Raw genomic sequence first — 17,643 nt, 5'->3', positions numbered from 1 at the left:
GGGACCGAGCAACAGGAGCTCACCCCATTGCAGGGATTCGAACTGCCGACCTTCTGATCGGCAAGTCCTAGGCTCTGTGGTTTAACCCACAGCGTCACCCGCATCCCTTGACTCATAGGCATACACACACACTATAACGCACAGACACACAATCTTAGGTACGCACACATCTGCACAGCCATCGAAATCAGCAGAGGAAGCCATTTCCTTCCCTGGTACAGTTTCAGTGTTTCCCAAACTCAGGTCTCCAGCTGATTGGGGACTACAGTTCCCATCATCCCCGACTTGCTAGCTAGTTGCCGAATTTCTGCATGTCAAGGAGCTGTTAAAGGCAGAGGAGCACGGATAGTCATGATAAGTTGGCAATATTACTTGCAGGCCAAAGAGATTGAAATATACTCCGAGTCGAGTGTGGATTTCATGCTCTTTATTCAGCTCATAGTAGTGAGGAGGGATGAAAGTTCCCCCAAAATATCTGCTGTATATACATTATTTACACAATGGGCCGCACGTGATTGGCTAATTCCAGGATTCTCCTGTAGGCCAATCAGGTTGTGGATTCACTTCTACCTGGAGCTGGATTGGGTGGCTCCTGCGGACCAGTCATACTGCTGCATTGTTCTAGAACCAATCAGACTGCTGCATTTTGGATCCTATTGTTCTAGAACCAATCAGACTGCTGCATTTTGGATCCTATTGTTCTAGGACCAATCAGACTGCTGCATTTTGGATCCTATTGTTCTAGGACCAATCAGACTGCTGCATTCTGGATCCTATTGTTCTAGGACCAATCAGACCAGTGGCATAGCGTGGCTTGTCAGCACCCGGGGCAAGGCAAGTAATTTGCGCCCCCTAACCCGTGGATTTGCGCCCCCTAACCCTACCCCTAACCCTAACCCCCAGATGTTGCGCCCGGTGCGGCCGGGCCCCTGCACCCCCCACGCTACGCCACTGAATCAGACGGCTGCATTCTGAATCCTATTGTTCTAGGACCAATCAGACTGCTGCATTTTGGATCCTATTGTTCTAGGACCAATCAGACTGCTGCTTTCTGAATCCTATTGTTCTAGGAACAATCAGACTGCTGCAATTTGGATCCTATTGTTCTAGGACCAATCAGACGGCTGCATTCTGAATCCTATTGTTCTAGGACCAATCAGACTGTTGCATTTTGGACCCTATTGTTCTAGGACCAATCAGACTGTTGCATTTTGGATCCTATTGTTCTAGGACCAATCAGACTGCTGCATTTGGATCCTATTGTTCTAGGACCAATCAGACTGCTGCATTTGGATCCTATTGTTCTAGGACCAATCAGACTGCTGCATTTGGATCCTATTGTTCTAGGACCAATCAGACTGCTGCATTTGGATCCTATTGTTCTAGGACCAATCAGACTGCTGCATTTGGATCCTATTGTTCTAGGACCAATCAGATGGCTGCATTCTGAATCCTATTGTTCTAGGACCAATCAGACTGTTGCATTTTGGATCCTATTGTTCTAGGACCAATCAGACTGTTGCATTTTGGATCCTATTGTTCTAGGACCAATCAGACTGCTGCATTTGGATCCTATTGTTCTAGGACCAATCAGACTGCTGCATTTGGATCCTATTGTTCTAGGACCAATCAGACTGCTGCATTTGGATCCTATTGTTCTAGGACAAATCAGACTGCTGCATTTGGATCCTATTGTTCTAGGACCAATCAGACTGCTGCATTTGGATCCTATTCAACTCAGTACATAACAGAGATATTGGTGGATGAGAATGCAAAGCCAAGATTTGTTGTGAAGAAACAGTTAAATGGACAGGCCCTGACGCTCCGGCCATACTGTAATGTTCTGTGCTGCGTGCGACAAATCTGTCTTTGCGCAACCGTGTCTGCAGGGGGGAAGAGAGAGGGAGGGGGCGACGTGCCTCTTGGTCCTCATTAACTTTGACATCTCCTTTTGATTAAACTCAGATGCTTCCCACAAATTCCTGAGGCCGCTTGTTGACTCTCCTCTCAAAATTAAGGTCACAAACTTCCATTTCTGCCGGCGGCTCGGTTGATCTGACATGAACCTCGCCGTGAGGCGGCTGGGAAAAAACAGGGGGCTCTTTCAGCTTCTACCTCCCTCCCTCTCAGCAGCCCCCCTGCCCCGTCTCTTGGCTGAACTTATTGCTTTCACGGCAGGTACACAGAGCAGATCGTCTCCAAAAGTGTCGGCACGGAGGGGGCAGCGGCCGTGGACCACATTTCTGCTGACCTCCAAACCCTTTGGAACTTTTCCCACTATAAATTCCCCCCTGAGAGCTTGGTCCCAGGGATGCTCCTTCAAAAGGAAGATCTGGGAATGGCAAGGAGGGTTTCTGGGTAGCCAGTGGACTACAGTCACAATCAGGGCTTCCACAAAGTATTCGGGGAGCTGTTTGTTCAGAGCTCCAAGACCTCTTAGGTAAAGGGACCCCTGACCGTTAGGTCCAGTCGTAGCCGACTCTGGGGTTGCGGCGCTCATCTCGCTTTACTGGCTGAGGGAGCCAGCGTACAGCTTCCAGGTTGTGGCCAGCAGGACTAAGCCGCTTCTGGCGAACCAGAGCAGTGCACGGAAACGCTGTTTACCTTCCCGCCGGAGTGGTACCTATTTATCTACTTGCACCTTGACATGCTTTCGAACTGCTAGGTGGGCAGGAGGAGGGACCAAGCAACGGGAGCTCACCCCGTCGCGGGGATTCGAACCGCCGACCTTCTGATCGGCAAGCCCTAGGCTCTGTGGTTTAGGTCACAGCACCACCCGCATCCCAAATACAGGTGGTAAAGGTAAAGGGACCCTGACCATTAGGTCCAGTTGTGACCGACTCTGGGGTTGCGGCGCTCATCTCGCTTTATTGGCCGAGGGAGCCGGCATACAGCTTCCGGGTCATGTGGCCAGCAGGACTAAGCTACTCCTGGCGAACCAGAGCAGCAGACGGAAACGCCGTTTACCTTCCCGCCAGAGTGGTACCTATTTATCTACTTGCACATTGACGTGCTTTCGAACTGCTCAGTTAGTCATTTCAACGGCCCTACTTTGCGCAGGACCAATATTGGGTTTGGTTCAACTAAGCTTTACCCGCTGAAATGGGTAAAGGCAGCTAAAACAGGCCCATTCGTTTCAGTGGGTCTACTCTTGAGAAAAACAGGGCTGGTTACAACCCAACCCGCAATACGCACAGAGGAGAAATGACTGCAGCTATTCAAAAAAGGAAGGGAAAAAAGAAAAACACTTAAAAAGTAAAGCTGAAATGGAGTTATTTCCTGCTCAGAGTGTTGGGAAACAGCTTTAGCTATGTCTGGCAGGTCGAGAATAACTCCTAGCAATGCCGGGATGTTTTGAACTATTCATAGCTGGGTTGTGTTTTAAAAATAAATGCATAATCGCCGCTCATCTACGGGGTGGAAGGGAAGCCTTGGGAACGTCCAGCGCGCTCCGCCTCGCGAGGAATTCTTGTCCTGTCCGGTGGAACAAAGGAACCTTTCAGAAAGCAGGACGTAATTTGAGGACCCACTGGGACGCAGGCCTCCCCGGCCAGAGAAAATATTGTTCCTCTCAGCGAGTGACGGCACATTTACGGCACATGTTCGCTCTGGGTGGTGTGGGGGTAGGAAGGGAAAAAGAAGCCCCAACGCATGACGTAGCCAAGGTAAGAACCAGCCAGCACTGCAAGTGATCCCACTGGGGGAGGAGAGTTGTTTTTCTTTTTTTAAAAAAACCAGGCTCCTTAATTAAATTTGCTCAGTCTTTTCTGGCAGCCTCGAAAGGATGCTAGCGGCCATATGTGCCATCCTAAAAAAGAAAAAGAGCACCTCCTTTCTCCTTACCCGCCCCACTCCATCTTGTAAACCCAGCAGTGCCGGATTTAAGTATAAGCTAAACAAGCTATAGCTTAGGACCCCACTCGCTTGGGGACACCAAAAAATGTCAAGGGGAAAAAACCTGGATGTACATTTCCAAAATATAAGATAAAATAAAGTCTACGTACAGCAACAGTAAGGGACGCAGGTAGCGCTGTGGGTTAAAACCATGATTTACATCATAGGAGCCTACACAACACAAAACACAGGTAACGGGACCCCTGACCATTAGGTCCAGTCGTGACCGACTCTGGGGTTGCGGCGCTCATCTCGCTTTACTGGCCGAGGGAGCCGGCGTACAGCTTCCGGGTCATGTGGCCAGCAGGACTAAGCCACTTCTGGCAAACGAGAGCAGCGCACGGAAACGCCGTTTACCTTCCCGCCAGAGTGGTACCTATTTATCTACTTGCACTTTGACGTGTTTTCGGTCTGCTAGGTTGGCAGGAGCAGGGACAGAGCAACGGGAGCTCACCCCGTTGCGGGGATTCAAACCGCCGACCTTCTGATCAGCAAGCCCTAGGCTCTGTGGTTTAGACCATAGCGCGCCACCCATGTTAGGGGCCACTAAATGTATGTCATCCCAACCCACTACCGAAGCTTCCGTCTTCCAATTCTTGCAAAGATAAACCAGACTGGACGTTGAACCTGCGCTGTTCAGTCCCCGGAGTTTCTTCATACACAAATCGTCCTGCAATTTTCCATGATCACCCCGTCATCACCCAAGTCAAAATGTCACCTCCACACCCCAGCCGTACCCTAAAATAAAGCAGTGGGCTGAAACCAATTAAACTGTACTCCAGGGTAGACTCACTGAAATTAATGGACCTGAGTGAGTTGCGGACCTACTCTGAGCAGGGTCAACATTGGAATCGACCCGACATCCTCCTTTGTCCATCAACTTTCAGCATCTCGAAGCCGGTGGGTTTCGTGGTCCTTACAAGACAGGTTCCCCAAGATTTTGGAACAACAGAATGGGGAGCGGAGGCTCAGAAAGAGTGCAGCGAACATTCAGAATCTCCAGAAGGAAAAAGTTTCAGCTGTTAACCTCCCCTTTTTCTTTTGCAGGCCATGAGGAATTTTGCAACTTTTCCAGCTGATAAAGGACAGGAGCTGCTTTGTGATATAATGACATATTATGATGCAGCGTGCATTAGTTGGTTAAAGGAATGGATATCACAGGACTGTTGGATTTAGAAGGATATGGGAATCTCTGTGGGTGGCATGCTTATCTATATGATATGGTAAATATGCATAGAGATTTTCTGAATCATGGCATTAGGAGAAAGAAGCTTATATGGTGTTTGGATTAGATGCCGAGAGCCACAGGAAAACACTTTTATGGTTGTCACGTATAGAAGCCAGTGCACAAAAGAAATTAAAACTGATGGGAAAGTGAGGCAAATACAGAGATAAAGTAGAAAAGGTTCGAACAAACTAGAGAAAGGCCATCAGGTTGGTTTCAGTATTATCAAATCAACAAGTATTTCAAAAGAGTGCAGCAGCGGATCCGAATCTACAGAAGGTGTGGGAAAAGAACCAGCTGCTAAACATTTCTTTTTCTCAGTCCATGAGGAATTTTGAGACTATTTCGGATGAGAAAGGCAGGAGGTTCACATACTCTCCCTCCCTTACTCCTAGAAATTGCGCCAATATCATCACATTGAGACAGACACGCGATCAGGGCAGGAAAATGAGGGATGTGAGGACTCAGACCCATTAGTCAAGAAACGTCATTTGGAGTGCATTATAAACATGAAACACCAGATGGCGCTGGAGAGCAAACAAAAAATCTAAGCAATTTTCTATAGTGTTTTTTTTTCTATTGTTATAACGACTTAATTTCTGACTTATTTATAGTGTCCCCCACCCCCCTGCGTGTAGGTCTATCCAGAGAAGCCGCCATTTCCCAGTTCGTTCCACGGTTGTATCTCTTCTACTGCCATTCGTCTCTTGCCAAAAACTACGTTATTCATCGCCTTTCCAAAGGACCAGCTACCACCAGTTTGAAACACAGCTGTCAACTTACAGATTTGAAAATAAGGGACCAGCAGCCTTGAAAATAAGGGACCAGCAGCCAAAATAAGGGATTTTAGTCAACCAGTTAAAAGGGACCAGATAATTTTGGAGAGCAGCGCCGGTTTTCAGCCCTTCGTTTCCAGAGGTTGCTGCTCAAGACACCAGCCGATGAAACACTGCAATTAAATAACTACAAGCAGCTACCACTTTTCACGCAAAACGAAGTCCAAGCTACGAAGATGCTGCTGCAGTTCTGTATCTTTTCTCTTGTGCTCCATCAGCAGCTCTCAGTTCCATCAGGTGGGGCGGGAGTAAGGGGGGGGAAATAGCGCCCGAAGTAAACCCGCAGATCAGACCATCTATGCTAGTCTACCACTACAAATCTATGGGAGAAGCGCTTGCATGCCAGGCTGACCATCTCATCCGGGTCTTTCGGCGGCACAGCGGCAGTACGGCCTAGTGGGAGTGGCAGTGACGGGCAGAGGGGAGGCCCCAGGCAGAGACGCTCAGTTCGGCGGCCGCGGGGAGGATGGTGGCGGAAGGCCCGAGGCTCCCACCAGTCCCGGCGGGGAGGGGCTCCCGGGGGCCGAGGCTGGTGAGAGGAGGCCGGAGGGGGGCGGGCCGGGCAGCCAAGCAACACAGTTGGAGCCTCCCTCCTCCCTGGCCGGCAGGGAGGGAGGGAGAGGAGCTGCTTCCTTTGAAACCCGGGAAATTTAAGGGACATCCATCAATAAGGGACAGCAGCGGGACACGGCGCTGGGATAAGGGAGTTTCCCGCCAAATAAGGGACGGTTGACAGCTATGGTTTGAAAAGAAACATCCCAGTAAGTCCAATGGCGAATTGAGCAATCGATTCTCCATCTTACCCACACAACGGGAGCCATCTGGACTTGTCATGAAGCCCCGGGGACAGGTACAGATGTAGCTCCCTGCCGTGTTAGTGCACTCGCCGCCGTCGCAAACTCCTGAGACGCTGGTACATTCGTCCACATCTGGAAAGAGCAATTGCAAGAACCGTGAGAGTGGACTGGCTCGGTGATGTTGTCGCCTGGGTGTTGTAGCCCAGGGGTCAGCAAACCTTTTCAGCAGGGGGCCGGTCCGCTGTCCCTCAGACCTTGTGGGGGGCCGGACTATATTTTTTTTGGGGGAAATATGAACGAATCCCTATGCCCCACAAATAACCCAGAGATGCATTTCAAATACAGTGGTGCCTCGCAAGACGAAATCAATCCGTTCCGTGAGGCTCTTCGTATAGCGGTTTTTTCATCTTGCGAAGCAAGCCCATTGACAGCTTAGCGGATTAGCGCTATTAGCGGTTTAGCGGCTTTTAGCGGATCAGCTGATAAGTGGCTTATCAGCGGATCAGCTGATTAGCAGCTTAGGAAAAGGGGGGGAGGGGAAAAAACCTGCAGGAACTCGCAATATATTTCGTCTTGCGAAGCAAGCCCATAGGGAAATTCGTTTTGCAAAGCGCCTCCAAAACGGAAAACCCTTTCGTCTAGCGGGTTTTCCGTCCTGCGAGGCGTTCGTCTTGCGGGGCACCACTGTAAAAGCACACATTCTACTCATGTAAAACACGCTGATTCCCGGACAGTCCGTGGGCCGGATTTAGAAGGTGATTGGGCCAGATCCGGCCCCCAGGCCTTGGTTTGCCTACCCATGCTTTCAATGGTCTCTGCCCTGTATACCTGAAGGAGCGTCTCCACCCCCATCATCCAGCCCGGACACTGAGGTCCCGCTCCAAGGGTCTTCTGGTGGTTCCCTCAATGCAAGACGTGAAGCTACAGGGAACCAGGCAGAGGAGTGGTGGCAAAATTGGGGGGTTCGAGGAGGGTCCGGGGGGAGAGTGAGAAATGTCCCTGAGGAATGTGGGAAGGTATGATAAAAACGAAACCAAAGCCAAGCATTAAAAACTTCCTGATACGGGTACATATTGATATAGGTATGTATTAGATAAAATTTAAAGATATATACAATAATAAGAGTACATTCATTTGTAAAAAAAGAATATACAACGAGATTGAGAGGAAGTACATGGTGTTGGTAGAAATATTATTTTGAAATGGCTTTATGTCTTTGTTTTTTCTTTTATTTTCTTTTTTTATTTTCTTTCCCTAGGTACATTAATTTGGTCTATAAACTTTGTGTGCATGTTGGAAATTATATTATAATATGCTCTCTAATGTAATATGATAATGAATACATATGTTAATTAAAAAAAACACCTTCCTGATACAGGGCTGCCTTCAGATGTCTTCTAGAAGTTGCATACAGTGGTACCTCGGGTTACAGATGCTTCAGGTTACATACGCTTCAGGTTACAGACTCCGCTAACCCATAAATATTACCTCGGGTTAAGAACTTTGCTTCAGGATGAGAACAGAAATCATGCTCCAATGGCACAGTAGCAGCAGGAGGCCCCATTAGCTAAAGTGGTGCTTCAGGTTAAGAACATTTTCAGGTTAAGAACAGACATCCAGAATGAAATAAGTACAGTGGTACCTCGGGTTAAGTACTTAAGTCGTTCCGAGGGTCCGTTCTTAACCTGAAACTCTTCTTAACCTGAAGCACCACTTTAGCTAATGGGGCCTCCAGCTGCCGCCGCACCGCTGGAGCACAATTTTTGTTCTCATCCTGAAGCAAAGTTCTTAACCTGAAGCACTATTTCTGGGTTAGCGGTGTCTGTAACCTGAAGCGTATGTAACTTGAAGCGTATGTAACCCGAGGTACCACTGTACTTAACCTGAGGTACCACTGTAGTTCTTTATCTCCTTGACATCTGATGGGAGGGCTGTTCCTCTGCCTGGTCCCCTGTAGCTTCACTTCTCACTCCTTGACATGGTCCCGTCCAACTCGTTTGATTCTTTGACAGACTCTTTTCAGCTCCTTCTCCTCCAGACACCCCTCTCGGCCTCCTGGCTCTTGCCCAGGGCTGCACCCGTCCACCTTGGCTCTCACCCAACTCCCAGCGATAGTCACACCTCGCCCACAAACCCCCACGAAGGAGAGGGTTCCTGGAAACCTCTGAGATCACCGCAAACTCCCTTTTTATGGGCAAGCCCCATGGTGGATGTTGAGGTTCCCCAGGCTGCCTGCAGCTGTATCCCATTCAGCGATCAGCCGGTCTCTCCAAACCCAGTTCCAAGGCTTTACTGGGTTTGGTGGGCTCCCTGAATGGGTGAGTTGGTTTCCCTAGGAAACAGAACAGCCCTCCCCAATATTTGGCAAATATTGTCTTCTGCTGCATTTTGCCGATTTAATATTCACAGTCGTACCTCGGTAGTCAAACGCCTTAGTCGCCGCACAAATCGGCTCCCGGACGCCGCAAACCCGGAAGTGAGTGTTCCAGTTTGCAAACGTTTTTTGGAAGCTGAATGTCCGGCGGCCAATCGGAAGCCACACCTTGGTTTTTGAACCGTTTCAGGAGTCAAACGGACTCCTGGAACGGATTAAATTTGAGAACCAAGATACAGTGGTACCTCGGGTTAAGTACTTGATTCATTCCGGAAGTCCGTTCTTAACCTGAAACTGTTCTTAACCTGAAGCACCACATTAGCTAATGGGGCCTCCTGCTGCCGCAGCACCGCCAGAGCCAGATTTCTGTTCTCATCCTGAAGCAAAGTTCTTAACCCGAGGTACTATTTCTGGGTTAGTGGAGTCTGTAACCTGAAGCGTATGTAACCTGAGGTACCACTGTACGACTGCATTCACTTATTAATTTTGTAATGCCACTCTATAGCCATGGATCTCAGAGCTGTCTGCAAGATAAATTTCTGCATATAGTGGTACCTTGGGTTAAGTACTTAATTCATTCCGGAGGTCCGTACTTAACCTGAAACTGTTCTTAACCTGAAGCACCACTTTAGCTAATGGGGCCTCCTGCTGCCGCCGGAGCACAATTTCTGTTCTCATCCTGAAGGAATCCGAAAAAAGGCTTCCATTATTCCACAAACAATAATCATTTGGCTTCTCTGGTTGTAGCTGCTACCGAATTTTTTGCTCTATAAGACGCACCACACCACAAGACGCACCTAGTTTTCGGAGGGGGAAAATGAGAGAAAAAATATTCTGAATCTCAGAAGCCAGAACAGCAAGAGGGATCGCTGTGCAGTGAAAGCAGCAATCCCTCTTGCTGTTGAGAGCCAGTGTGGTGTAGTGGTTAAGAGCGGTAGTCTTGTAATCCTGGGGAACCGGGTTCGCGTCTCCGCTCCTCCACATGCAGCTGCTGGGTGACCTTGGGCCAGTCACACTTCTCTGAAGTCTCTCAGCCCCACTCACCTCACAGAGTGTTTGTTGTGGGGGAAGAAGGGAAAGGAGATTGTTAGCCGCTTTGAGACTCCTTAAAGGGAGTGAAAGGCGGGATATCAAATCCAAACTCTTCTTCTTCTTCTTCTGTTCTGGCTTCTGGGATAGCTGCGCAGCCTGCATTCGCTCCATAAGACGCACACACATTTCCCCTTACTTTTTAGGAGGGAAAAGGTGAGTCTTATAGAGCAAAAAATACGGTATTTCAAAAAGGTCCTGCCAGTTGCGTTCCAAGTCTCTCTTAAAAACTCGGTGCTTTTGGGCTCCCACACAATGATGGGATTGAAGGCGAGACGTTGACTTTGGAACCCAGATTCGCTTCTTTGGGGCCAAAGCAAGCGTGGAAGGGTCTGGGGTTTTGTCTTGGGGTGGGTTTTGTTTTGAGCTTTGCAAACCACAAAGCCGAGCCAAGAAAGGCCCATTGAAGCGGATACGGAGCAATGGATCCAAACTACAAGAAAGAAGATTCCACCTCAACATTAGGAAGAACTTCCTGACAGTAAGAGCTGTTGGACAGTGGAATTTGCTGTCAAGGAGTGTGGTGGAGTCTCCTCCTTTGGAGGTCTTTAAGCAGAGGCTTGACAACCATATGTCAGGAGTGCTCTGATGGTGTTTCCTGCTTGGCAGGGGGTTGGACTCGATGGCCCTTGTGGTCTCTTGCAACTCTATGATTCTATGATTCTATGAAAGGAAGAAAGGAACAACCTCCGAAAGGGAGCCAGGGAGGATAAGCTGGTGACGCTACCTCTTCACAAAAGCTCCCAGAATTGCTAGGATTTCATCTTCCTCCAACTTTGCTTTCAGGGAACTTACATAAATCAGCAGACCCAGAAAAGTACGTTTCCGAGCACAATTCAAAGTGTTGGTGCTGACCTTTAAAGCCCTAAATGGCCTCGGTCCAGTATATCTGAAGGAGCGTCTCCACCCACATCGTTCTGCCCAGACACTGAGGTCCATCACCAAAGGTCTTCTGGCGGTTCCCTCATTGCAAGAAGTGAGGCTACAGAGAGCCTTCTCGGTGGTGGCACCCTCCCTGTGGAACGCCCTCCCACCAGATGTCAAAGAGAACAACAACTACCAGACTTTTAGAAGACATCTGAAGGCAGCCCTGTTTAGGGAAGCTTTTAATGTTTGATGTATCACAGTATTTTAATATTCTTTTGGAAGCCGCCCAGAGTGGCTGGGGAAGCCCAGCCAGATGGGCGGGGTAAAAATAAATAAATAAATAAATAAATAAATAAATAAATAAAAATAATAATAATAATAATAATAATTATTATAAAGCAAGGCCAATTGTGTAGCTATTTGCACAACACAGAATTCCCCTTCAGAATGTTCAAACCTTGCAAAAATTATAAAACATTGACTGCAAAAAAAACCCAGCCCCTGCCTTAGACATTTCTGCCTCTGATGCCACAGAATATTCATAAACATTCCAACTGCTGAGGAAGAGAAAGCCTGGCAAACGCAAACAAACATTCTTCATTGTGGTCCAAAAGCCCGCGAAAGAAATTTGAAAGCAAAGTACAGCAGAAAAGATATTACTGGGCAGTCCCTGTGTTTTTCTCCGAGACATGTTGACTTCTAATTCTTGCTACCTCCAAGAGAAATTTTGCCATGGCCAGCATTATATCGTTTTTCATACCTTCAGGGAGAGGCTTGAGATGAAATATATCGGCGTTCCCGGGTATATTTACCAATAAGGGCTTAATTAATTGGCTTCTGGCTTGTTTAAACAGTACAGTGGTACCTCGGGTTACATACGCTTCAGGTTACAGCCTCTGCTAACCCAGAAATAGTACCTTGGGTTAAGAACTTTGCTTCAGGATAAGAACAGAAATCGTGCGGCGGCAGCAGGAAGTCCCATTAGCTAAAGTGGTGCTTCAGGTTAAGAACAGTTTCAGGTTAAGAACAGACCTCCTGAACAAATTAAGTACTTAACCCGAGGTACCACTGTATTTCAATCAATTCTTTTATATCTGGTGTTAGCCACCCTGGGAGGGCGGGGTATAAATAAAATTTATTATTATTATTAATATTATTAAACTGGGAAGGGTAGCTGACGCCGCAGAAGACAGAATCCGAATTCAAGGTTAAGAACGGACCTCTGGAACGAATATTCTTTTTGCTGACACATTCCAGAGCGTTAAACAAGCCCTTTGGGGAGCAAAAATGCCTTTTTCTGGGAGAGACGCCGCAGCTGAACCTGATGGGGAAGGAAGTCCAACCGCAGCACATCTGGGAATCTGCGACATTTCCCCCCCCTCCTGCTCTCAACACACCCTGGAAAGCCTTCTCTCATAAAGGGGAGAGGGCGGGGGCGGATATGAGCTTTGCGGAAGGCTGGAAATATTCACTGCAGTACAGGGGTACCTTGGTTCTCAAACGCCTTGGTACTCAAACAACTCGGAAGCCAAACACCGCAAACCCGGAAGTACAGTGGTACCTCGGGTTACATACGCTTCAGGTTACAGACTCTGCTAACCCAGAAATAGTGCTTCAGGTTAAGAACATTGCTTCAGGATAAGAACAGAAATCGGGCTCCGGCAGCAGCGGGAGGCCCCATGAGCTAAGGTGGTGCTTCAGGTTAAGAGCAGTTTCAGGTTAAGAACGGACCTTCGGAATGAATTAAGTCCTTAACCCGAGGTACCACTGTAAGTGATCCGGTTTGCGAACATTTTTCGGAAGCCGAACATGCTCCGTTTTGAGCGTCAATGCTTCCGTTTTGAGTGTTACGCGGAGGTCTGTCTGTTTTTGCTATTTATTATGCTTTTCTGTTTCTGCGGCTCTTTTTGTTTTTGTGACTGTGTAGAACCCAGTTCAGCTACTGACTTATTGTGTGACTGCAGTGCATTGCTTATCGCTTTCATTTTATGGATCAGCGATAAAATTTTAGATAGTAAAATTCATGTTAAATTGCTGGTTTAAGGCTTGTTTTTTAAAAGTCTGGAACGGATTCGTCCGTTTTGCATTACTTTCTATGGGAAAGCGTGCCTTGGTTTTGGAACGCTTTGCTTTTGGAACGGACTTCCGGAACGGATTAAGTTTGAGAACCAAGGTACCACTGGTTTGCAACCGCTTTGGATTACAACCGTTCTGGATTACAACCACATCAAACCCGGAAGTGCTTGTCCCTTTTCTTGGATTACAGCCCTTTTTAAAAATTACAACCAATTTTTTTGGGAGGCCTCACTGGAAAAACTGTCTGCGGACAAACGCCAGGTCCCTCGGCCCGCAAAGCAAGATGAGCACCACAACCCCAGAGTCGTCCGCGACTGGACTTAACTGTCAGGGGTCCTTTACCATTACCTTTTTAAAGAGAATTTACCAGTAACGTACAATTCACTCTGGGACAGGCTGAGTTGTATCATAGCGAGAGGCTCAAACGAGCCTGCGACCAGCTATCTGCTATGCGTGAGAAGGGGAATGTAGACTCTGCTAAGTAAAGGAACTTGCTAGCACAAGTTAGGAAGGAAATTAAAAAGGTAAAGGGACCCCTGACCATTAGGTCCAGTCGTGGCCGACTCTGGGGTTGCGGCGCTCATCTCGCTTTATTAGCCAAGGGAGCCGGCGTACAGCTTCCAGGTCATGTGACCAGCAGGACTAAGCCGCTTCTAGCGAACCAGAGCAGCGCACGGAAACGCCGTTTACCTTCCCGCTGGAGTGGTACCTATTTATCTACTTGCACTTTGACGTGCTTTCGAACTGCTAGGTTGGCAGGAGCAGGGACTGAGCAACGGGAGCTCAGCCCGTCGCGGGGATTCGAACCGCCGACCTTCTGATCGGCAAGTCCTAGGCTCTGTGGTTTAACCCACAGCGCCACAAGTTAGGAAGGATATTAATAAGCAATATATCCTCTCCTGCCACCCTGAACATTCCCACACGTTTCTCCTTCAGAAATTTCAGGCCCCTTTTTCTCACCTTCGCACTTGTGGCTCGTCTCGCTCTGCTTGTGGCCAACTGGGCACTTGCATTCGTAGGACCCCACCGTGTTGAGGCAGTTTCCTCCTTGGCATAGCCCGGGGATTGCCTGGCATTCGTCCACATCTGCAGGGCGGAAGTGAGGAGACACAAATGAAGACAGTTGGGAACGCTGAAGGGAAAAGTCATCTTCATTTTGCCAGGTCAGCACTCTGCGGCACAGTAAACCCTGGTTTGCACAAACCATCGTTCAGAACGCTATCTGTGACGGACCTCCCAGTGTGGTGTAGTGGTTAAGAGCGGTGGACTCGTAATCTGGTGAACCGGGTTCGCTTCCCCGCTCCTCCACATGCAGCTGCTGGGTGACCTTGGGCCAGTCACACTTCTCTGAAGTCTCTCAACCTCACTCACCTCACAGAGTGTTCGTTGTGGGGGAGGAAGGGAAAGGAGAATGTTAGCTGCTTTGAGACTCCTTAAAGGTAAAGGAACCCCTGACCATTAGGTCCAGTTGTGACCGGCTCTGGGGTTGCGGTGCTCATCTCGCTTTCCTGGCCGTACAGCTTCCGGGTCACGTGGCCAGCATGACTAAGCCGCTTCTGGCGAACCAGAGCAGCGCACGGAAACACCGTTTACCTTCCCGCTGGAGTGGTACCTATTTATCTACTTGCACTTTGACGTCCTTTTGAACTGCTAGGTTGGCAGGAGCAGGGACTGAGCAATGGGAGCTCACCCCATTGCGGGGATTCAAACCGCTGACCTTCTGATCGGCTAGCCCTAGGCTCTGTGGTTTAACCCACAGTGCCACCCGCATCCCTTGAGTCTCCTTAGGGTAGTGATAAAGCGGGATATCAAACTCTTCTTCTTCTTCTCTCCCACCCTCTGAGCAACCTAAGGCCCATGGACCATAAGCGGCCCTTGGTGTCGTTTAACAAGCCCACAAGCCACACCCGAACTGAGCCGCCCGGTCGGCGAGTCCCCGCGCACTGCACTAAACCGGCACAGCATGACGACTCGTTTCTGCAGCGCCGGAAATTGTGCCTGTGCAGGCACCGGAGGTCACGTCTGTGCAGAAGCCGGAAATTACAGGTGCGCATGCTGAATCCAGGCTACAGAGGAATCGCTGCTGGAGTGAACCGGCCCAGGAGAGGTAAACTGTGCTGTGTAGCTGCTCGTCTGCTTTTGTGTGACATCAAATCAGCAAAAAAAACCAGCTCATTTTCTTGTTTTTGGGGACTCCTGGTCATAGCTGTAAACTTACAGATTTGAAAATAAGGGACCAGCAGCCTCGAAAATAAGGGACCAGCAGCCAAAATAAGGGATTTTCCAAGCACAGGTATGTTCGACTCCTGAGCCCCTCCGAGCCAAAGGCAGAAAGCCCAGCCAGCAGCCAAACGAAGCCCCAAGCGGTGGTTCCCACAGCGCAGCAGCCCGGCAAAGGGGATGCAGCAAGGAAAACCACCGTCACCTCTCCGCTGGGAAGCGCTGAGCAAAGGCGAGTCCCCAGGCAACGCGGCCGATTTGATCGGCACAAGGCATGCAAGCTCCACCCCCCAGTCGTTCTCAGACTCCTTATTGGGTGAGCAACGCAGCCAAGCAACACAGCTGGAGACTCCCTCCTCCCTGGCCAGCAGGGAGGGAGGGAGAGGAGCTGCTTCCTTTGAAACCCGGGAAATTTAAGGGACATCATCAATAAGGGACAGCTGCGGGACACAGCGCTGGGATAAGGGACTGTCCTGCCAAATAAGGGACGCTTGACATTTATGCTCCTGGTTCGACTGCTTCAAAGGACTTTTAGAAGCAAGAAAACCCTCTCTTGGGCTCAAAGGAGAGAAGTCCTTTTCATTCCATCTCCCTTGAAAAGCAGTGGTTAAAGCCGCCCGAAACTTCATCGGCTACGAAAGGCCTGTTTGAGCAGGACTGTTTCCCAAAGGGCAGCGTCCAGCAGCTTTGGTGCCGCCACCGAAAAGGCCCCGTCAATCACGGCAATGGTTCTGAGCTTCCAGTAGGGGCGAGGAGGAGTCGTGGAGGAACTTACCTTGGCAAGCGCCAGTGCGTATGTTAGGGATGAAGCCCCGGCGGCAGGGGTGGGGCTGGGCGGGGCACATCTCGCAGGGGTGGCCCCATGCCCGCCCGATGGTGGCGCAGCACATGGTCTTGGTGCAAACGATGCCACTGAGTTGCCCTTGGCACATCTGGTTGCTGACCTGGCTGAAGCAGGGGCCTGTGCGGTAATCTAGAAGAGGAACAAGAAAGGGGATATGTTTATGATTTTGAATCAATATCTTAAAAAGCCAATGGAAGGCACTCCAGGCCATTGAGGCCACCTGAGCCTTGAACGACAGCAAAGGATTCAGGACAACCCCCCAAGCTACAAACCCTTGGAGGACCAGGTGTGCAGCCTGGGAGTCATTTTGGACTCACAGCTGTCCAGGGAGGCACAGGTTAATTCTGTGTCCAGGGCGGCTGTCTACCAGCTCCATCTGGTACGCAGGATGAGACCCTACCTGCCCGCAGACCGTCTCGCCAGAGTGGTTCATGCTCTAGTTATCTCCCACTTGGACTACTGCAATGAGCTCTACATGGGGCTACCTTTGAAGGTGACCCGGAAACTGCAATTAATCCAGAATGCGGCAGCACTTTGATGTGCTTTCGAACTGCTAGGTTGGCAGGAGCAGGGACCGAGCAACGGGAGCTCACCCCGTCATTGCGGGGATTCGAACCGCCGACCTTCTGATCCTAGGCTCTGTGGTTTAATCCACAGCTCCACCTGTGTCCTTAGGATGTGCCTATTTCCGCCGGAGAAACGTCGGAGGGTATGAGCTCTCCCCAGGAAACCCAAAAGCATAGCTGGGATGAGAGCGGCTGCCTTTTTCCTCCACAGGCCTCATGTATTTCCACACAACCCAAACAAGGCCAAATATTTTCTACTGGGGATTGCGGAGTGATCAGAAACAGATTGTGGGACGAGGCTCTCTTCCCTATTTTGCAGCCGCACGACGTCTCTACAGCTCATTAGGACCCAAACTTCATGTGTAACCATTTAGCTCATTCTACCAAAAAAGAGAGAGGTTAAAACGGAATCTTTTCATAATGCGGAACAGTTGGTGTCCCCCTCCTTCCAAACAGAAAATGTGATTAAAACGAGCAGGGGGGTGGAATTATCCATCCATCATGAAATGTCCTGTGCTGAGCGAGAGAGTCTGTGCTTTGGAATGTGGAGCAATCGAGAAAGATGTTCCAGAGGGATGCCTCTTCTGGGCTTTGACATACCCTGATAGTGTGTCTCTCCCACCACAGGCTTAGAAATGGTTGAGGAAGGAGTGTCTGAGAGGAAATGGCAGATTTGTTGTTATTTAGTCGTGTCCGCCTCTTCGTGACCCCCTGGACCAGAGCACGCCAGGCACTCCTGTCTTCCACTGCCTCCCACAGTTTGGTCAAACTCATGCTGGGAGCTTCGAGAACACTGTCCCACCATCTCGTCCTCTGTCGTCCCCTTCTCCTTGTGCCCTCCATCTTTCCCAACAT

At 49.3% G+C, this 17,643-nt stretch overlaps 1 protein-coding gene across 4 annotated transcripts in view; it reads right to left on the bottom strand.

The window, feature by feature from the left end:
- Positions 1-17,643, bottom strand: part of FBN3 (fibrillin 3) — a 171,759-nt gene that overhangs the window by 102,588 nt on the left and 51,528 nt on the right. For all 4 annotated transcript variants that reach the window (XM_083720127.1, XM_083720129.1, XM_083720130.1 and 1 more), the window contains 3 exons: positions 16,154-16,351; positions 14,119-14,244; positions 6,759-6,884 (listed from right to left, as the gene is read on the bottom strand). In XM_083720127.1, coding sequence (XP_083576253.1) covers positions 6,759-6,884; positions 14,119-14,244; positions 16,154-16,351 — 450 coding nt within the window. The remainder of the gene's footprint in view (positions 1-6,758; positions 6,885-14,118; positions 14,245-16,153; positions 16,352-17,643) is intronic.

This window comes from Podarcis gaigeae, assembly GCF_964106915.1.
Source record: "Podarcis gaigeae genome assembly, chromosome: 18".
Classification (NCBI taxonomy): Eukaryota; Metazoa; Chordata; class Lepidosauria; order Squamata; family Lacertidae; genus Podarcis; species Podarcis gaigeae.
The sequence above is the reverse complement of the archived record's forward strand: the minus strand, read 5'-3'. Positions and strand labels throughout refer to the sequence as shown.